Source organism: Bradysia coprophila, unplaced genomic scaffold, assembly GCF_014529535.1.
Source record: "Bradysia coprophila strain Holo2 unplaced genomic scaffold, BU_Bcop_v1 contig_297, whole genome shotgun sequence".
NCBI classification, from domain to species: domain Eukaryota; kingdom Metazoa; phylum Arthropoda; class Insecta; order Diptera; family Sciaridae; genus Bradysia; species Bradysia coprophila.
The window spans coordinates 3604766-3626937 of record NW_023503555.1 but is presented as its reverse complement, the minus strand read 5'-3'; the positions used below and the strand labels follow the sequence as shown (position 1 = coordinate 3626937).

At 36.9% G+C, this 22172-nt stretch overlaps 2 protein-coding genes and 1 non-coding gene across 3 annotated transcripts; 1 reads left to right on the top strand and 2 right to left on the bottom strand.

Annotated features, from left to right (window-relative positions):
- Positions 1-435: 435 nt before the first annotated feature.
- LOC119079173 lies at positions 436-600 on the bottom strand. The gene has a single exon (XR_005088127.1). It is a non-coding gene; the product is annotated as a U1 spliceosomal RNA (small nuclear RNA).
- Positions 601-5982: 5382 nt separating this feature from the next.
- On the bottom strand, positions 5983-18145 carry LOC119078647 (protein son of sevenless). Its single transcript, XM_037186242.1, has 16 exons — positions 17453-18145; positions 17187-17306; positions 16987-17127; positions 16748-16912; positions 10494-10824; positions 10318-10421; positions 10029-10255; positions 9366-9969; positions 8870-9298; positions 8070-8801; positions 7880-7996; positions 7293-7819; positions 6972-7230; positions 6653-6906; positions 6482-6570; positions 5983-6141 (listed from the first exon to the last, which is right to left on the bottom strand). Exons 1-16 carry the CDS (start codon positions 17552-17554, stop codon positions 6095-6097), a joined length of 4248 nt encoding a protein of 1415 aa, XP_037042137.1. The 5' UTR covers positions 17555-18145; the 3' UTR covers positions 5983-6094.
- Positions 18146-19512: 1367 nt separating this feature from the next.
- On the top strand, positions 19513-21187 carry LOC119078413 (reticulon-4-interacting protein 1, mitochondrial). Its single transcript, XM_037185915.1, has 4 exons — positions 19513-19993; positions 20051-20262; positions 20323-20928; positions 20991-21187. Exons 1-4 carry the CDS (start codon positions 19732-19734, stop codon positions 21096-21098), a joined length of 1188 nt encoding a protein of 395 aa, XP_037041810.1. The 5' UTR covers positions 19513-19731; the 3' UTR covers positions 21099-21187.
- Positions 21188-22172: the final 985 nt, after the last annotated feature.

Sequence of the window (22172 nt, the reverse complement as noted above, 5' to 3'; positions counted from 1 at the left end):
ATGGGCACGTGATGCAAGTCACGAACTACAATTTTCAAGACATTGTCAGAGACAAAAAAAAGATTTCAATTTCTCTCTTTTTGCCTCAACCACCCCAAATTTATTGTTTTCAGAATCGGAACGTCACTACAAGTTTAACGAACCCTCCAAATCAATTTCAGTGCACTGTTAGCCGAGATATTGTATTTTACGATTAGCGATTTAAATGAAAATGTTCACAGAAATCGACAGCGAAACACGATTAAAAACTCAAAATACTTAAGTTAAAATGATGCACTAACACATAAATACTACTACCACAGCGACTGATACCTATTCACGCACCTTGTACTATGTGTTAGTGTTTGTATAATTTAAATAATAAATTAATTATCAGACAACGGTTGCACGACCACCACTTCCAACCATTCCTTTTCGATTGTTTTGATTCATTTATTAGGGGTAGCGCGAACGCTTACCCCTGCTAACAAAAATTTTACGACCGAGTTGCAAACATTAGCTGCAATCGCCAGTTTCAGCCCAAGCTAAAGTGCAATGCAAAGGCCTAGACTAGGGGAAACGACCTTATTGATCATCGTAGTCCCGACGCCAGGTAAGTATGCTTTCTCGTTGTTATTCCACAGCTAGTCTATAATACACACACGAAAATGTGTAGCGAAGTATATGAAAAATGAAAGTCACATTTTTGTATGAAGAAGAAATGAACAGTTTGTGTGTATAATGAATGTTGTTGTTCGTTTTGTCGATATATATACGCGTTTATGCGTAGAGCGTATGTTTTATATCGGTGTTGTGACTGTCATGCACAGAGTATTGCATGGAGACAGATTTTGTTATTAAATGTTCGACTGCAATTGAGTGCAGACAACGTTAATTTTACCACGATATTCAAGTGGAAATTCATGAAATTATGTTTGATGTCTTAGCTTTAAGCAATGTGAATGGAAACAACGATCCATTTTGGAAGAATGTCTGTTCAACATAGTACACAATATCATCTCTAATTATGTTTGTCTGATCCCCTGGCTCATGGAACTTTCCACATTTCTTCAACATGAGAGACAACTCTATTATCTGCAGATAATTATCAATAATGTGGCTTTGAAATTTAATACGTATTGGTCAGATGTGGTCAGATCTTCGTTCATAACATAAGTAACGGGAAAAATTCCACTAAAATGACTCAAAAATTACAGCTCGAAAAGGTCCGATTCATCTGAACCTGAAACTTAAAAATAGTAAACCCAAACCGAACCAAAACCGTAGGGTAGTAACTCCACACAAGATATTGTTTTGACTAAAAACCAGTGATTTTTTTTAATTCCTCGAAAACAATAGGTCCTCGTAAAATTCGAGACTCTTAATTTACGCTACGTTGGAGCTTTGTTCATCTATCCCATCAACTCACGTCACATAAGCACCCAAAACTTTTTCGGAGAGGACCACAATTTTTGCAACAGTTTATCACTTCGCTACCGTTTCTGTTTACAATTTTTTCATTGTTTCTGAAAGCAATATTTTGTGTGGGGTTACGGACTTTCAAATATCTGGCTAACCTACCTTAAAGTTCAGGTCAGGTCTTTTTCTAAAATTACGTGTTCCAACTACTCTTTTACCGTGGCTTACCGTCGGTCAACCTATTTCAACATTTATCGCAAATGTCTCGTTGATATCCTAATACACCGAATACCAACTGACTCTTATCACTTATAGCCTGACATGCATGCATAATCATCTCATAATATTCATGCGACTCACTATTTTCCGTAGTCCCAAATGTGTTAGTAAGATTCCCTTTATGCAAGGAATTTTTGTACGCGCACAACTGGCAAAGAGTGTATGAGTGTAACATGTTGGAAACTGTCGGAATTTAAGCAAAACAGGAAAAGACATGAATTTCTTGCTGAATATTTTTAGGTGTATTTTGTAGCTACGTGTATCGAAAACCGTACTTTCATAAATCATAAACTTCTTTCGGCATCCTCAGCAAGTTTACATAACACAACAAGGGATAAAAGGTTGAAAAGGCACGGTTTCGTGTGTTCATTAACTTCAGCTTCGTCTCAGATCAGTAAAATTCACACAAAAACTCCACTTTTCAACTTTCAACTTGTTATGTATATAACTATTACTGCTTATGCAGTGCATGTAAGAGTACATTACGTCCTTGCTGGTAAGTGTGAGTTTTGCGGAAAGATGCCTATAACTATAACATGATCTCATGATCTATCACCGACGAAACACAAAAATTATGTCACAGAAGGGCCTTTTTTCTAAGAAACATTCGTAAGATACGTTGTTTGGTCTATGTTTTGTACCTCGGACTACTTGCCATAACATTTGTATCAAAAACTTATGATTTTCTGTTTCTATTTTCTATTTTCTAAAGCGGGTGTTAAATGTGCCGAAGTAGAAGAGTTCTGTAGTGACAGACTAGTAAATATTTATATCAAGAGAAGGTGCTTGTTGTGAAAGCCTGAAAGGAAACCACGTCCGTTTTTATAATATATTTTTATTTAACATTTAAAATATCTCTAACATTTTTATTATTTAATTTTTTTATGTATTTTTTGTGTATTTTGTTTTACTTTATTTATATATCACTCTCATTATACTAAACATGTTGCTATCTCGTTTTTTTTTTTGTTTTTGTTTAACAATATAATTCTTTTTTTATAGTTTTTGTTTTTATGCGTTGCCTTTTCTTTTTCAACTTATGCTCCACTTTTAAGTTCAGTTTGTTTGTTATTATACAACTCGTAAATTATTGTAACAAATGATTTTTCAAAAATTTAAACGTAATTTTCATTTCTCTTTTAGATTTTTCACTTGTTTTCTTTTCAGGAGAGATCAATTTGTTTTTTGTCTGGAAACATTTTACATTAACATTTATAGGTTTCTTTATCTGGTTTTTTGTTTGTTTTAACTACAAATTTTTTGTTTTTTTTTATGATTTTTTTCTTCTTTAAATTTAATATTTGCAATAATATTTTTCTCATCTTTACATTCACATTTTTACTAGTATATGCTATCCTCATCGTCTCCACTAAATCTTACATTTATTTTTACTTTGCCTGGTAAATTAAAGATATTTTCTTTTGCATTTTTTTTATATTTTATATTTTAATAAATTTACTCTTAAAAAAGAAATCACATGCTGTTTTTTTATTCACATTTACATTTAAAAAAATTGTAAACTCAATTTTTATATATTTTGTTTTCAATTTTTTTGTTTGTTTTTTTCTTGCAATTTTTATTTTTACAAATTTTGTTTGTTTTATTTTCTTAAACTTTAACGTTCAATTTATTGATTAACATTTTCTCCCACATTAACCCTATCACTTCTACTATACTTTTCTTCCGTCAAAAAAGTTGGTCAGTTTAATATAAAAAAAATCGTTTTTTCTCTTCTCTATCAAATATTTTTTTTATTAAATAAGAATGTGGTGTGTGTGTTGTTATTATTTATAAAGTCTTGTTCTTTAAAAAAAATGATTGGTGTCGATCCGTTTGATGTACTGTGAAATCATTCACAAATGAATAAAAAAAAAGAGATTTTGTTGTTTATCAAAATGATAATAGGCAATGGATTGTTTAATAGTGTTAAAGAATCCAGATAAAAAATCTCATCAAATTTCTGTCTATCTCGATTTTGTGGTGTTTTGTACATTCAGCGACTTTGAAATAAGTGACTCAATTTTGTTTCAGCTGTTTTTCAGCTGATCCACTCATACACTACTAAGCAAGAACAACGTATCTCGATTTATTTGTGCTTTGACGACATTTCAAAAGCTGTGAGCTTCTCTTATATCCCATTGGAAAAGTGGAATTTTTCAGTGGAATACAAAAACGCTCAAAGCTTCCAGAATCTTTTTAAGAGGTTCCGAGCGTACGCTGAAATTGTAGCCTACATTTCTGCGTTTCGAAATTTTTGATCGCTGATATCTTTTTACGAGAGCCCTTTTTGAAAAATGTACGACCACATTTTCGTGTAAAAATATGTCAGCTTTGAATAAAATATAAAATTGTCTGTGAAAGTTTCATGTGCTTTGAGAAAACTGTACCGATGCCCCAAATTTGCATCAAAGGTACACTTTTCTCAAAGCACATGGAACTTTCACAGACAATTTTATTTTTTACTCAAAGCTGACATATTTTTACTCGAAAATGTGGTCGTACATTTTTCAAAAAGGGCTCTTGTAAAAAGATATCAGCGATCAAAAATTTCGAAACGCAGAAATGTAGGCTACAATTTCAGCGTACGCTCGGAAGCTCTTAATACTAAAGACACAAATGCGTTACGTTGTTTTGGCTACACTACACACTACACACATGTATAAACAAAAGTGTGTTTATGTTAAAAAAAAAACGGTTTTAGCACTACCACACGGGTGTGTGTAACTACTTCACTCATATATGTAAATATGAACACGTATAAGTGGATCAGCTGAAGAACAGCAGAAACAAATTGAGGTCACTTATTTCAAAGCCGTCGACTGTACTTTAGTTTTTACAAGAAAACACAAAGCCGTCGTCAGTTGAGTTGAATAACGGACACATATAATTTGTTGTTTTTTTTAAAGAAATATAAAAAATCTATTTGTCTCGGCTTCCCAATACTTTGTGAGAACGACTTGTTTCCCAATTGCCTCGCAACACGTCAAATTCAAGTTATATTAAATCGACAAAATTATCTTGAATCAGGAATAGTTCGAAGAAGAAATGATTAGTAAGTCTGTATTAGTGTCTTTCTGTGGCACTAGTGGAAACGTGTGAGCGCACCAATCACCCAGCATACACTAGTCGTCGGACCGCATATTGTTCTTTCGTTGATAATGTTTTTTTTATGAACGAAATAACGATATGTGTGTGACAACTGATACGTGTCCGGAACCTGGTGTAGCCACGTATTCATTGTTCAATTTATTGGAGAGGGTTACTTCACATTCAACCTCCAATTGACATAATAACATATTTTATATGGAATACGTTCCTATACAAACAACCGCACCATATTTGCAAAGAGGAAACCATTTAAACTGATTGCAAATCAACCCACCATCGAATCATGAATCCTGAGTCCACTACAAAGTGATTCGTTTAATTTTGCTTTGCAAGACAAGAATTTGGCTTCTTCCGAGCTTTGCCTTTCCTTCACATATGATATACACAGACATTTCTTGTGGTAGAGATGGGTATGATCCGAGTTGGACTGGTCCAGCGACAATTTCCATTATTTTTCACTGTGAGTGATGCTACTACTTCGATTGAAATATTTGAATAAGCGAAAGGTGATTTTTCGTCTCCTTAACCTGTTACAGACGGCAAGCATATGACCAGTATTATTATCGGGTCTATTACTTCCGTCGATCAAAGTATTTTTAATCGGATGATTTCAAATCTTGTACTTCAATTTTTTTAACATGCATATTACCATATAAAGGACCATATTACCCAGAGCCTGTCATTATTTTTGTCGTCGTTATCGATATCAGATGACAACCTTTTTATCGAACGGTGAAGAAGTAAAACCCGATATGGTCGATAAGATAGATAATTTGCAAGATAATTAGCTGTGATAATAAAATCGCAAAGCTAATATGTGGAGGCTACACAGCCCCGAAGGAGCGCTCATAATTAAGTTTCAAAAATTCAATTTTACGAGCCTCTTCACAGCATTGCCCGAGCGGCCATTAGGCCATCAGTTCGCCCATCAGGAAAGTTATCAAGTTATCTCACCAGTAACTGTCCGGTTATTTTTCCCCCTCCTTATCGCATACATTCCGCTAACAATATACAAACAATCCCTTTCACTGTCAACTCTCACTGCACAAAAAGTAGTTAATGATCTCTGTTCTTATGTACAATTATTATGATTTGACGGCTTAAATATTTACCTTAAATTTTAATAAATTCATTTGGTTAATTTGTTTGTTTGTTTCATCGTCTGCGACATTTGTTCCATCCCATCATTGATCAGACTTGTTTTTTTTGTCACCAGCTGGACTGACTTGTTGATATTAATGCTGCGCATTTCTTTATGACTGAAGTATACGAATCTTTCGGATTTTGGTTGGACGTGGAATAAACTCTTTCATTCGTGGTTTGTGTTCGAAAATGGAAACATTGTAGTTCGATCGGCTGAAATGCGATAATTAAACGGTTCAATGAAGTTTTACAGATATCAGTAAGGCGCCTATCACTAGTTAGGCGTCTGTATGCAATATGCATGCGTATCATCCCTTCTGAGACATGATATCCGTATCGGGTAATGTTATGAAATGGTATACGTATCAAACCGACGTAATCCTGTGAGAGACTGATATGCACACACAGTCTCAGTCTATGAGAATTGACTCAAGAGCACAAACGAACTGTTTTTGTTAAAGATCTGTCTCAGTTAGGGGATCGACTTATATGAATGTACAACTAACTGATAACATAGAGTACAACTGCTTTTCAAACAGTGAGCCTTACTCACCATTGTTGTGCGGTAAAAAATTGTTTCGAGGTTTAGGCGGCAGTTTCGGTGTATTTTCCGATGGAGAATACCTTGGTGACGTACTAGTACTGTTGACACCACAAAGAAAACGAAATTAATTTTGTTACAAAAGAAAGCTCATCACCCCTCTTTCACTCAATAATCACTTACCTTGTTCGCCTAGTAACTGGCGGTGCTGGTGGAAAATACGAATTGATTAGTCCGTCGGGCGTTTGTGGATTCGGACTAGTTCCATCTTTTGATAAACGCTCCATTGCAGAACTTCTACGTTTAATTAGAGCGCTGTGGGCGACCTCCTGCAAACCGTTTTCCTTCAATTCGCCATTGTTGAACTCTTCGGGATATTCGTGCTTGACGGACAGCCGCGGTGGTAATGGAGGAGGACTGAGATCACGTGGAAGTAACTAGAGCGAAGGGGAAAAGTAAAAATCAAATAATTTTCTATTGGAGCACATGGTGCCTTAGTTACCTTAGGTGCATCGGGTGGTTGTCGACTTTGAGCAATGAAAAGTGCTTCAAATTCTCTACGTTCTTTACGTCTAGGAGGTAATGGCGGTGGTGCCACATGCATATGATTCAACATTTGAATGTTTGGTACATTGACATGTGGCGAAATTGGAGGACCACTCAAATACGCATCTGAGCTACTATTGCCGTAGATGTCATTTGATTTCGATTGATTACTCGGTGAGAATACTGTCGCCGCTTTGTGGTCGGTATGGCTTAAGCTGTGGAGAACACAGAGAAATGGTCAATTGAACAGCGAAACGTTTGTTGCGTCAACACTAACCCTGTAGAATTGCTGCTTCTAATTCGATATTGTGATGGATCAATTGCACTTGTTGAATCAGTCGTATTGGGTAAATGGTTTTGTATTTTGTCAGTTCGGGGACTGATAGTTGGCGGAACATTTTGACCATTACCGCTACGCTCCTCTTTAAACGATTCGAAACTTTTCGGACTAATGACCGGTGGTTGTCGCGGACTTAAAACTGGCTTACTGTCTGCTGGATTATTCGTTCGCTTCGGTATTTCCGGTGCCATCGGAGGAATCGAATTGTCTGACGTATCGTTGAGTGGCGCTGAAGTCGCATTTATTTGAGATTGTGATGAGCCTTGTATTTGTACCGGCGCAAATATGGTGAAATCGTTCAAATGCGATGGAATGTTGCCGGGTGGTGAATCGCTGCCATCGCCTCCAGAACTAACGGGAAGCTTCGTACTAAACGGCCCAGACATCAAATTGACATTATGCTGATATTGACGTTTAGGCGTAATGCCTGGCGATTTTAGTTTCAAATGTGGCCATTTACGGGGCTGTAATCATAATTCGAAATTAGTTTGGCTCGTCTGCAGCAGACGTTCCCTTTGACTCACGAATTTTGGCGGAGGCTTCACATCCTTTGGCTCGATTCGCAGGCTTTCTTCCCAGACAATGTTTGATATCTCAGTGTCTGTCTTGCCCTGGTACGGATCAAGATTCTCCAAGAAATGCTGTACGGAATTTATGATTTAAAGTTCAGAAAAAAAAGGTCGAACAGTCACTAAAGAAATGATTGAAAATTACCCGTATTTTCGGATCCACTTTTAAGCAGTACGGCTGATTCTGATACTGTTGTATCTCACCCGTTATCTCAGCCACTTTTCGACGCTTGGAAAAATTGATTAGGTCTGTTCCAACCAGATAATCCGAATTGCCATCTTCAATGTGCATAATGTTCGTCAAATACATCCCGAAAAATGGCACACAGGGCGGATTTATGGAGCGCAGTTTCTCTTGGTAACGGCGATAATGATCGTCAGTCAATGCACGGCATTCATTCAAACCTTTTGTGTGTCGATCCGTCATCTGTTGCAACGTAGATTTCAATCGAAACACAGCGGCCCCAGCAATAGCCGCTACGACCGACAAAACTCCGTTGAAATTGTTCAATTCCAACAGAGCCATCATCACTTCAATGGCACGTGACATCATCGCCACACGTTCTTCGAAATTTTCCGCGTCCAGTATGGACTTTTCCAACCATCGCGTGAAATTCGTGGTGTGCTTCATGATTTTCAACAGATTCGGACTCGACGTTTCCTTGTCCTTCTTCGTCCACACCGATCCAACTAATTCGGATGGCTTCACCGTTTTGTACAGTTCGAATTCCAGAACGGTTAACTGACGCGCCAGCTCCAATGGATGCAGTGTCAGTAAGTTGGTTTCATCTTCCGGCACCTGAAGATGTGTTTCGATTGCCGGCGGCGAATGCCCGAAGGCAAAGGTTATTTGTTTGTGATTATCCTCTTGTTCTTTCTGTAACGAACAAAACATTTCATTATTCACTGTCTGCATGGAAACGTATGGTTGTAGAGGTGACTCACCTTTCTTTGTACAATTTTCAATACCGAATCCACCCATTTTCTCATCGATTTACCGCTAACAGTCTCCAGGAATTCTAAAAGTTTCTCAAGTAGTGCAGGATGATGTTCAAAGTCATAAAAATGATGATCCACCCAGTGTCGCAGCACATTCAGCACACGAAACTGTACCGGTTGAACATACTCCTTTTTGTATCGTTTCCAGTCTTCGCGTTGTAAATTCTTATGGATCTTATCAGTCTCGATATCTTTGTCACCAACTTGTTCGTACACTAAACTAGGATCGGGTATGTCGAAACGTTCAATAAGCAACTGAAGCAATTCTTGAGGCGAACAGAATGAACGATATGTGGTGAGAAATGTGCGTACAAACATTGGATCGGCATATATGTGATAGGTCAGACGTTCAATTAGTTTGCATAATGTCGCTCCCTGAAAATGAAAGAAAAGATTTGATGTCGAAGCGTGTCCACAACAATAATTCCCATTCCCAACCAACCTTAATCAATGGAACACCAGCACTTTCCCGTTCCTCCAGAACGATGTTATTCGGACTATCTGGCACAGCAAATTTGTATATGTCAGAACTGGGCAGTCGCAACGGATGTTTCTTCTCAATGTCCAATAAAATACTGTCTAAAATACGGTCCAACATTGACTTTGTGGTAACCATAATCAAATCGGCCATCCAATCGTTTTTCTGTTGTGCCGTCTTCGCTATCAAAATGGCATTCTGATTGTTTCCCCTCGGCGATATTTCGAACGAATGTTTAAGTTCGTCGGTGTCCGGTCGATCGATGACTTCGACCCGTCGCATCGGAAACTTCTCCTTCAAACGAAAATCGTAATTGGTTGTACCGACTGTAACAGGTCGTCTGGTGTTGGCCGGTTTGCACAGCACCAGCAAACCGTCGAACAAATACAATTTCCGTTCCGTTATCCGTTTGCCCGACACCAATTGTAATGTGTCCACACGGATGAATTCATTGCAATTCGTACCGGCCAAATCCTTTTCCCAATTTTCCACTGTGTTTTGAATTTCTTTCACTTTGTCAATGGCCAATTGGCGTCGTGTTCGACTTAATACTTGTACCATTGATTCCCTGAGGAAAGACAACAACAAATGAGAACAGGTGGCATCGCAGAAATGGTCGACTCTTACTTGGGTAGAAAAGCAACAATGTTATGCAATTCATTTTGCATTGGTTTCAGTAATCCCTGCACTTGTTCAAAGCTCTCTTTGTCCTCCTTGTTTGGACTTAACAACAGTAATACCTTAACATATTCTAAATATAAAAATGCATGCCATATCGGTCCCAACAATAGTTTTGGTAGATAAAATTTAACAGCCTCACGAAATCCGTGACCAGCCGTTGTCAGTTTTGATGCCTGCAATCGTTAATTTGCATTTTAGAGAATTTAATGATGGCGAAATTTACCAGAAAACTTACATCTTGTCTAGCAAGAAGATTTTGCAAAGCATCCCTGGAATGGGTAGACGTAATCTCTCTAGCATATCTCGTATAAACATCGAATTCCTCTGCTTCAGCAAGTTCTATTCGATCGAAAAACAAGAAACCGATCAATCAGTACATCAGCATATTAGTAAAGTTCGACGATAACGCACCTTCAAAGCAGTTTCCGATGTATGGTAGTGTTTGCTCTTGTGCCATTTCAATCACATCCTCTAATGAGCCAAGTAACGTAACCGTCAGTTCGTAGATGTCAAGAATATTGGAAAAAATCGGATCCAATTCCTTTGGATCCTTAACAATTTTCACCAACTCCTCACGAAATACTCGTATGATCATGTGCAGATCGCGCTGATATTGTTTCTCTTCGTGAATCAGCTCTTTGACCACTTCTTCGTAACTGAGGCAATCACGGGGCGTCGGCGGTATCGGACTTGCTGTAACCGAATTACCGGTTTCGCCTTGATAGAACATGTCCATCAATACCTGAATGCGGATACGAATGAGAGGAATAAAATTTTGTTGAATTTTGTTCAACAGATCGAGCAGACGTGGTGGAATATAAAAATTACAAATTCATTAGGTTGAACTATGAAGCTAAAGATACGTGTAACTGTCATGCCAAAATGAAATGTTGTTCCTTTACAACGCAACGTTTTTATTTAAAAAAAAAATAAGAAAAAAAATATTTGTTTTATCAAAAGTGTTATTACCATGCATCTAAACAGTCGAATCGCGGCGTTGTACATTGAATAAATCAAGGATTAAAATTTACTTCAATAAATTTCGATGGGCTACGGTCAGGAAAAATTTGTCTTAAAAATATCTGACGACTCTCTGAAAAGGGCCAATTTTTAGGAATTTAATTCTTGTAAATTCCATAATTTAGGAATTTCAAGGAATTTTTCAAGACAATGAGTACCCAAACGTGTCGAATTTGCAACAGCTGATATTTCACCAAATGCTATTTTTTACATCAGTAGTCGATTCACTCACACACAATAGCAGCAGATAAAAGACCAGCTATTGCAAATTCTGGAATTTACCGAGTGTGCGTTTTGAATACTTCGCGAAGTATAGCACATCGACCAGACACTGACCGAGACAATCCCTCTTCCTACTTGACGTATCCGTAAACAAGACTCATTTAACATTCAAATATTATTATTGACCTCGCAGCGTATTACAGGCTCGTATGCCGTAATTATATTTGTCCCGTCTGATGTTCAATTTATAGGAGCAACTAATATTTATAGAAAACTGTAGCATTCTCATAACGAATGCGCTACAATATTGAAAGTTGATCTAGGCTATCAACAATTGTAATAAATTCGGGCTAGGGGAAATTGATTTTTTGAATTTTCTGAGGTTCGAGAAAAAATCCAAAGATCTACAGGACGTAATGTAAGAATTATCAGCTACACATGATGCTCTAGATATGGGAAGTTCTAATGCTTCACTGAAGCGCAGATGAAATTGATAAATGAGACTAACACCTTTAGCATATGTAGGCAAATCCACTTGAGATTTTGATCAGAAAAGTTGACAGGGAAGGGTAAATTGTATTCGCGGCAAATTGTTGAGTTCAACCTTTAACTTCGTAGGTGCCATCCGTAAAGTACGTTCACTGGAGAAAGGAGAGCATTTTTTAGTTTTCTAAAGATTTTTCGAGAATAAAATTTTTTTCGAATTTTCAAAAATTTGCAGAAGTTTTCTAAAGATTTTTTTTTTTGACAAAAGATTTCCTAGTTTATCCGCCCCTCAGGCTGAGTATTCAACATAGCAACATGAATTAAAATCTCGAGCGGATTTTGCTGCCAACACCGCCCGATTCAAAATCGCTCGAGATGTAAAACCACACTGATCCGTGCAATAAGCAGTCTTTTTAACCTTTTAGAACACAAAATCATTAACTTGTTTAAAGTATCGCCTAGTGTTAGGCACAAAATCAATCACTTCAATATTTCTATCACACATTTCGCAATATAAGAGAACACCAGCCTGAACTCATCGCTTATTCTTGACTTCGTTGTTGATGACTAACTGTTTCTATAAGGTCATCTTAGATCTTTTAATCTCCGAAAAAATATAAAAATGTGGCAATGACATGAGGAAATGTGCGATATCCGCGTCAAATATACGATAATCCGTGTGGACGTGCTTTATGGATGGCCTCTTAGAAATTTGCCAATAATAGTAGATTACATACTTGTGCGGAAAATCGTTGGTTTGAAGAGCGTGGAGTTTGTATGCTGAGCCGAAGGCGAAATATACAACCACACAAAACAACGATTTCCACACAATTTTGTAAGTTATTTTACCTCTTAAGTGTGGCAAAAGTGAATTTTTCTTTTGTGGGCCCCCTGCGAAAAATGAATTTTCACAGCACATAGGAGGTAAAAGATATTTGTAAAGAAAAATTATAAGAAACACACACAATAAATTGATATGAAAAGCAATAGTAAGATAAAGTGAATTATAGTAAAGTCGTTCTGATCGCATGCACGTTTAATAAATAAATATTTTGAAAAATATTTGATTCAAAAAAAAGACAAATACTCAATACCAATGTAAAATTCGGTTAGTTTTCAATAAATCATTCAAAACAAAGGTCAAGTAAAGGAACGAAAAAAAAAGTTAAACTGAAGATGGCAAAAGGACAATTTTCATATTGGAAATCAAGTTCACAATCACAATTATAGAAAAAGAAATCACTCGAAAAACATAATGATCATTTTGTTTAGAATTAAAAATTTGTTTTTACAAAAACCAAAAAAATGGAATTGGAATTGATAAAAAAGAAAACGGAAATTCATAAATTTTGACTTAATATTTATTTATTAGACTACATACCACCTGTTTTTTGTGTTAATATTTTAAATTAGGAGAGCATGAAAAAATCATAAAGTTATTGCAACTGAAAATCAACATACAGCACACATAAATCAATTATAATAAAGTGTTTTCTCGTCAGCAAAATAATAAATAAAAACTTATTTAGTCTCCATGGAACGGCCTGGCCTGTAGAGTTCCGAGAGAAATTGGAAAATAGATTTCGAGCAAAAATATTTCCACACAAAATAAAATATTCACCAGACATGAGAGACGCGGACCATTTAAGAAGACAAAAAAAATTAAATGACCTAAGCTCTGGTTAGTGGTTAGGGAAGTGTTCCCAATAAGAAAACTAACTTTCCACTCTCTGCTCATCACTACGTCTGAGGCTCGGAACAAATCAATTCAACCTGAGACCGGAGTTTATATAAAACCTAATTCGACCTGAAATACAATAAATTGACCTGACATGAGTTGAAAGCTTGTCAAGCTACCTGACGTTTTAAGAAAATATTTTCCATTTTACACTGGAAAATTTCAAATTTTAATCAGTTCAGGTCAGATCAGCTCAGGTATGTTTCATTTCAGATCAAATTAAGAACTAATTTGTGAAAACATTTTACCCACATTTTCCTATTTTCGAATTTGGAAAAATATAGGAAAATGCGGGAAAATATGGAAAAATGTAAGGAAAATTTGAAATAATGTAGGAAAATATGGGAAAATATTTTCCTAAAAATGTTTCCGGATACAGTTCAGGTCAGGTTTAGAAATTGACTTAATATCACCGCAGGTTTTAGTTTTCCTGACCTGTTCCTAGCCATTTCTAAAATCTACTTTTTTATATAATACCGTTTCCATCTGGACCTGGTTTTTATACACATACCGGGAAGCCACTGGTTACTTTCTGATACACAGAAATATGGTTCAGTTTCTCGAGGCCATATTAGGGAGTTTCTTAGCGTGAACGGGAAGTTTTAATTAACGTACATAAAGAAACGGAGTATTTCGCAATATAATTTTCTTGGAAACGAATCTAAAAAAAACAGTACCTGTGGGTACGTTTAGTATAGCTTTTACTAAGCAATCATTCCAAACCGACACTGTTTTTATAATGGAAATAGAAATGGTTTCACTAAGAAAAGCATGGAATGATAAAGCTGACCTTGCAAGGAGAGAATTATGTCCACTAAATGCTTCGAGTAAAAATCAATCCCACTGTCACATTAGTCGTATAACTCGATCAGATTGCAAGCCCCCAAAATGCATTCACGTGCAATCTCGTAACAAAAAACATTTACTCTCGGGTGGTGAAAATATTCAACACGAACCAAACTTTTTATAGCAATTGCTTCGCATAACAAGTTGTGATGTTTGAGTAGAAAGCGTAGCAAAATTGTAACGGAACTGATCACTTGCGTAAAATTTTACTTTATGAGTGACAGTAGTTTAGTGTTATCAATAACCGAAAATTATTCATCGTAACATTTTCCTTCCGGCAATGAATCATACAAATGAAAGAGTTAAACACTGACACTGAGAATAATCTACAACTTTTCGGCTAATCATCTGTGTTGCAACCGTCAACAACATCGACAGGAAGTGATGAGTTCGAGTACGCGTATTCTTACAACTTACAATAACCAAATGTGTGTTACGTTCAATGTTCAACGAATGTATCATTGTGCAATACATCAATCAAAAGGGAGTAGCTGATTCAATGACGGTAGAGACTCAGTTTGTAAAAAAAAAGCTTACAAACGAAAATAAAACGGTCATCACTGTCGAAAGAACAGAACGTTGTACTCCCAACTTGAATGTTTCTAGATTCAGTTGCTTTGCTGTGATTGTCAAAAAAAAAAACATTTCAAACACAACCGTTACGTGACTTTTCAGATAAAGTGGAACCAGAGGCTTTTTATCGAAAAAGGTATTATGTACGGCGGATGCAATAAGACCGTATGAAAAGAATATTCACGACTTAGTCTAGTAAAAAATAAGGTTTTTGCTAACATCAAGGTGCGGACTGACGCCGAAAAACCCCTCGAGCTACATACAACCCATTTGGAGATGGCCAAAAAATTACAACTTTTCACAAATTTAAAAGGTCCCTTGGTAATCACACGAATTGACAACCTATCCAGTCACCATCGTCAACTAATTTTCATAGACAATTTACTTTTCTATAAAATTTGATTTAACCTAACAACTAAATTTGGCGTATTTGCCCCCAATTCCGTTGCTTCAGGGGCATTTGGTGGTAGGTCAGTTGTGCAAACACTCTAATGTCAATATTTTTAAATTTTCTCCCAACATCAAATAGATGGTATAAATGGAACAAATATGGTATAAAGCATGATGTGGTCCATTGACTCAGGATTATTTACCATACACAACCGACCTTCCACCAAATATTCTCAGATAACAGACATCGCATCAGTTCAACTACACAATATTCGAATGTTTTATAAATAAGGTCAACCTCAAATGCCTTTAAAAATTGAAATTGCCAATTAAATCTGTGGACGAAACTTGACAGGCTTTTCGAAAGAACAACAAAAAATGTCAACTCCGTTTGGCCTAAATACAGAACCTGTGATGTCGGTTGATTTTTTTAAAACTTTTTCCTTTAATTCTCATCTCATTTCATCAATTTAGTTGATTCATTTCATCAGTGCGGTTATTCGGATGGAAGACATTTTCCACTTACCAAAAAAGTACTCCGTGTGAGAGACAAAATTCATTTTTTTTCAATTTTGCTTTGTTTAATTGACAGCTCGCTCTCTCACGGCTCTCATACGGAATACTTTTTGTTGAGTGGAAACCATACTTAATTTTGAATTGAATCAGCGACTATTTTGTGAGTAATCTGAGATATTTGAGAAATCGATTTCTCACAATGGTCTCTAATGTCAATGGTCTGTCAAAGCAGTATAATCCTAACAGATCAGAACTACGGCAGAAATTAAAATAATCCTGAAAACCTCAACCTGAATGGGTTAACTATGATCAAGATCTAGAACTGCCAACATTAACCTGTTACAGATGGCAAGCATATGACCAGTTTTATTATCGGGTCTATTACTTCCATCGTTTAAAGTATTTTTAATCTGTTGATTTCAAATCTTGTACGTCAATGTTTTTCACATCCATTTCACTATATAAAGAACAACATTACACAGAGCCTGTCATTATTTTTGTCGTCGTTATCGATAACAGATGATCGTAACTAGTGTGTGTAAAGTAAAAACATAAGCGGACTAAGTGCAGATTGCAGATCATAATAGTTTTTGTAATTAAATCCGAATGCTAAGAAACTTGTGTGTATTTACAACTCAAATCAAGAACAAATCAAAAAAAAAATCGAACAACGCTTCGAAGACTCTCTATATTTACAAACCGAAAAAAAAAACAAAAAAAAAATTTCTTCGACAAAAGAAACGTCCATCAAAATCGATGAACGTGAGTGGTGTAATGGATAAGTATTTTGTTTGGTTCAATTGAATGAAATGCTTCGTTAAAATGCAATATCGAAATAATGAGAAAACAATAATGACGAGCAAACGGTTCTCACCTTATCGGCACACATTGCAATTTCAATGTCCTCGCGTGATATCTCAACGTGTCGTATGTTTTTCACATAATTTCCAGCCAATTTCAGAATATCCGCCGAAATATATTCAATAACAGCTACGATGAATGTGCCAACGGCTATGTCAATCTTGTATTGCAAAACATCCTGAAATCAAAATCACTTTTGTTGGTGAAATAATCCCGCACCCCGGAAAGGATCATTTTTTATGTCGCTCATACCTTGCACAACAGACTGTGGATCTTTTCTACCGGTAGAACGGGTTTCTTTTTCTTTGATTTATCAATGGTATCACGGGCATCCTGTAACGCCCAATTTTCGATCGGATTCGGAAACGTTTTTCCAACACGATCGGCAATGTCCTGTAACAACAACAATTTAATTACGCAAAACCGAGTCAAAGTAAGGCGTAGAAATTTACTTGAATTGTGTGCGGTGACGGTTTTGCACACAACATTGCCAGCAATCGTAGACAAAGACTCTCGACATAGTGCAGGGCATCTTCTCTAGCTGACAGTGATGGATGAACTTGTTCCAAAACCTTCAAAGATTAATTTTTCGATTAATTACAAGTTCCGCGATAATATGCCCACGAATGGTGGGTTTCGCCGAAAATCAACCACAGTCATATCGGAAAAATCAATGGTGGACATTCGGCTAAATGCAAGCACACAAAATGAAACATACCTTTCGCAATGAATTGACGAAAACACCTTTGAACACTTTGGTAAAATCGTATTCGTCTTTATTGCCATCGGTGTTGGTGTTATTCTGCTGTCCCGAGAACATTATGTAAATTATTTACAAACAACTCCCCATTATCACACACTGCAGTTTGGTTTGTTGTTGTTTTGTTTTTATTGTTATCGTAGTTTCGATTCTAGTTCGGACGAAACGGTGAACAAAATCATAAGCGGAGCAAGAGAATTTCAGAGAACTTTTCTCACGAAACATACACTTGGAACGATATAAACATTTCAGATATTCGGACAACACCTTGCTCACGATTTGCATTACCGTCGAGACATTGCGTAAAACTATGGAATACACAAAAAATTTTTAAACACTAAACTCAATTGCACGAACAAGATAAATTCCTTCTCTTCACTGTTTTATCGGAGTGGTTACATTGTTTGAGACATTGTTTTTTTTATGTTAGAAGTTGAACGGTGCTGCGGAGTCGCCGAATCGTCGTTCGAATGTGCTTTCACGCATCTAACACTACACCGTCGAATGAACTTATTAATATGCACCGATTACACAAATTTCCAACGAATTAGTTTGGTTTTTCCATGTTTAACTCTCAGTTTTCATTTAACTCGTAGAATTTTGATGCCATTTTGATTTTTTTTATATTTTCATTTGACGGCCAACACAGCGACATCTGTGTGGCCAGCCTTTGTACATCGGAAATTCCAAACTGACATTTGAATTTACCCCAGTAAACTTTCTTTTGAAAAACGGATGGTTCATCGTTTATACAGCAGTGTTAAGTGAGAGTGGAAAAAAGTAGAATTTTAACTGGTATCGGAGTCACACGTCAAAATGAGAGAAATCGCAATAGTTATTTATACAACCGAGTGATAAATGTTTTCTTAGGCACTAGATGTGTAAATTGTCACTGGAGGTGGTAAGCCGAGTGTGACAATACACATCGTGTGCCTAAAAAAGCATTTATCATCGAGTTGTATACAAGTCGAAAGTCCTACTTTTCGTCACTTGTTGCGAAAACAAATTTAATTTGTTTTGTTTATGACCCCGAGACCAGTTATATTCAACTTGTTTTCGCTTTCACTGAACACTTTATATAGTGTTAAAAGAGCGTAAAAACGGGTAAAAAACCAGTTAATTTAATTGAGCTCGATGGGTGATATGTCAAAATTTGTATGTAAAAAGGGGAAAAACCAGTTAATTCAACTGATCTCGATGGGTGATATGTCAAAATTTCGACTCTCTTTTAACACTGTATAGAACATTATGATGAAAGAGAAAGAAATATTTTGACAAGTACTCCAAGGCAAGTTATATTAAACTGGTCTTTGGTCTCTCACTCACATCGTAACATATTGATAAAGAAGCAAATACTTTGACAAGTACCTCAAGGCAAATTAGAATAAAATAGTCTTCGACTTTCTCGCTCTGATCATAACACGCTATACAGTGGTTAAAAGAGCGTGGAAACAGGGGAAAAAACCAGTTGATTTAACTGAGCTCGATGGGTGATATGTCAAAGTTTGTATGTGAAAAGGGGAAAAAACAGTTAATTCAACTGATCTCGATGGGCGATATGTCAAAATGAGAACTCTATTTTAACACTGTTTTGAGTGTTTAAGTAGAGTAAAAATCAGTTTCATTTAACTTGTCTCGAGTTCAGTTTAAATTTTTATGCGATTTTTGTCATTTTGACGTTTGACCCTGAGCTGAGACCCGTTATAATCAACTAGTAGTCAAAAATCGTTCTATAAACACTGTAAGTGTTCATGGAGAGCGAAAACCAGTTAAATTTACTGATCTGTGGGTTAGGTGTCGAAAATTCATGAAAAATAATAAACATTGAAGCCCAGGTTAAATTTGATTGTAACTCCTCTCATTTAACGTGTGAGACACAGATTAGTTAAAATTAACTGGTCCAGACATCGCTCTCGCGAACACTCTATTGTCAAGGACAAAATGTAAATGTTCATTACTACAAGGTTCTTTTAGAACCTTGCATTACTAAACGTTCCGATAAGAAGTATTAAACATTCGTACCTTGGAGGTCAGCCCAACTGAAATGACACCATCAGCGAGGACCGTGCTCAGCACTTACCGCTTATTTTTTGAAAATTCATTGTGAATTGTCATTGCGATACGAACGGATCGTCTGCATCTTCTGCATCGACTGGAATTGTCAAAATTGCATAATTTTTGATACTTTTGCTGTTCAAAACAAAAACAAATCTGCACAAACATAAAAAGCAAACGAAATGCTTTTAAAGCAAGGTTTTGCGTTCCAAAATATTTTGCGTCACTGTCGATTTGTGACTCGGTACGCTTCAACAAAATCGCAAGAAAAGACAGAAAATGAATTCAAATCCGGGAAGAAAATGTGCGGCTGGCAAATTCATTCGTACAGCGATGGCATCCAATTTTCGGATAACATTAGGATACCGACAATCAAGGAATCAAATGAATTGCTGGTCAAAGTGAGCTCGACGTCTGTGAATCCAATCGATGTTCAAATGGTAGGTGAGTTTCGATTTTCAAATAAGACGGACATAGTTTCTTATACCTCATAATCGTCAGGTGGATATGGTGCTACCACATTCAATGCTTTACGCTGCAATCGGGACACTATTGAGTTTCCCCTGACTATGGGAAGAGATTTTAGCGGAACCGTTGTTTACAAAGGCATGGGAGTTCGAAATAGTATCCAATTGAGCGACAAGGTCTGGGGTGTTGTTCCCATTCATCGCAACGGTTGTCATTCGGAATTCGTTGCAGTCGATGCAGATTATGTAAGTATCAGACACGCAAGGCTCGCCCCGTTAGATTTACGAATTACGTGAATGTTGCAGGTTACTCACCAACCACAGAAACTGTCTGATACTGACGCGGCAGCTGTCTTATACGCTGGTTTGACTGCTTGGTCGGGACTGTTTCTGTCGGGACAATTGGGTGGTTTATCCGGTGCGTTAACATCACATGGTGGTGGACGAGGAAAGAGAGTCTGTATATTGGGTGCATCTGGTGGTGTCGGCAGTATTGCCGTACAAATTGCTAAAGCTGAAGGCGCAGAGGTTGTTGCAACTTGTGCCACCGATGCAATTCCACAAATTCAAGCCTTGGGTGTGAGTCATGTTGTGGACTATACGAGCTCAGATGCATCGAACGATTTGACCCAATACGGACCGTACGACATAATTTTGGATTGCGCCGGCAAGGGATCACTGCATGCCGCAGAAATTCCGTGGCGATACAAACATTATGTGACATTCAGCTCGCCAACTCTGAAAAACATTGATGCAATGGGATTGGCGTGTGGTTCGGCGAAAAATCTTTTCGAACTCGTCCAAGAAAATATCAAATCATTGACAACGCAACAGGGTTTCGTTAAATGGGCATATTTCGTGCCGGCTCCGCACGGAATCGATTATCTGAAAAATTTGGTCGATCGGAACAAGGTACATTCACCGTGGTATATCAAATTCATTTGTCTCGCATTGCTTACAGTTTTCGATTTCAGTTGCTGCCGATTGTCGAAAAGGTCTACGATTTTAAGGAAGCCGATCAAGCTTATAAACGAGTTGCCGAGGGACATTTACGCGGAAAAATTGTGTTGAATGTGGCGTAAAATACCCGTTATATTCACCGTATTGTTTGTTCAACAAATTTTGTTGCTTTATTGTTTGAAATATAATCATTTGCAATGACTTACTGCAGGATCCAGACGCGTTTACTTTTCTCTATGCAAGAGAAATAATTCTATTACAAAGGTGGGTCGAAGACTAAGACTACGATAGACTGATAGCGGAAATCTTATAATTTTGCAGTACCTCATAGCGTCAATGAAATTGTTGTGACTGGTTTAGACGGCCTGGCGATTCATAGGTTCACTTACGAGAATTGTTCGTCTGGTGGGACAGAGCCATTCACAGAAAATGTTTCGTATGAATTCACTTGCCGGTTCTGCATCTTATGCGTGACTCGACGACTTGAAAAATTGGGAATTCCCAGAGCTAAAATACTTTGTGTTGAATGTTATAAGAGTGATATCGCGAAATCTTCGAACAATCGGCTAGCCATGCCATCTGAATTTTTGACGAGCATGGTACCCATCGAATACTTGCTTCATTACGAGTTCAGCGAGGTATATCTCGCCTCTATCGGAATTGTCGTTTTCGTGGTAGAGCTGTTTGAAAAATCAGTGGTCTTCAGGAGTAATTTTTTTCACACTGATTATCTCGGGTAATAAAGGGTCAACTTCGTTCAAATTTTTGGGAATTGTAGTGCTGGACTAGACCGATCACATAAGCTACCAAATACGTCGTGCTGTTGGCTGTAATTGCTTAAGTGACTGTATTAAGACAAATTTTCTCTGACTACTAACGGGTGCGCGCATCAGCAAACCTAACGGCTTAGGGTTACATTGGAAGGCTTAGGCTCGGTACTCCCTAAAAATAAAAAAAACTTGTGCTGGAGGTACTATTGGCAATAAGATATAGGGCAATTTCTAAAATGTCACCTAGTACTCCAAAGAAATTTCAACCGGTTGTCGACCACTTTCATTTTTATCACCTTAAATTAATTTACAGAGTTGCCTGGTACCTCGCTTTCCAATGATAATTTTCCTGATTTTATTTCTTACAAAAAATGCGATGGCTTTAAAGATACGTAAGTGTAGCTGAAAACATCAGAATTGCACATG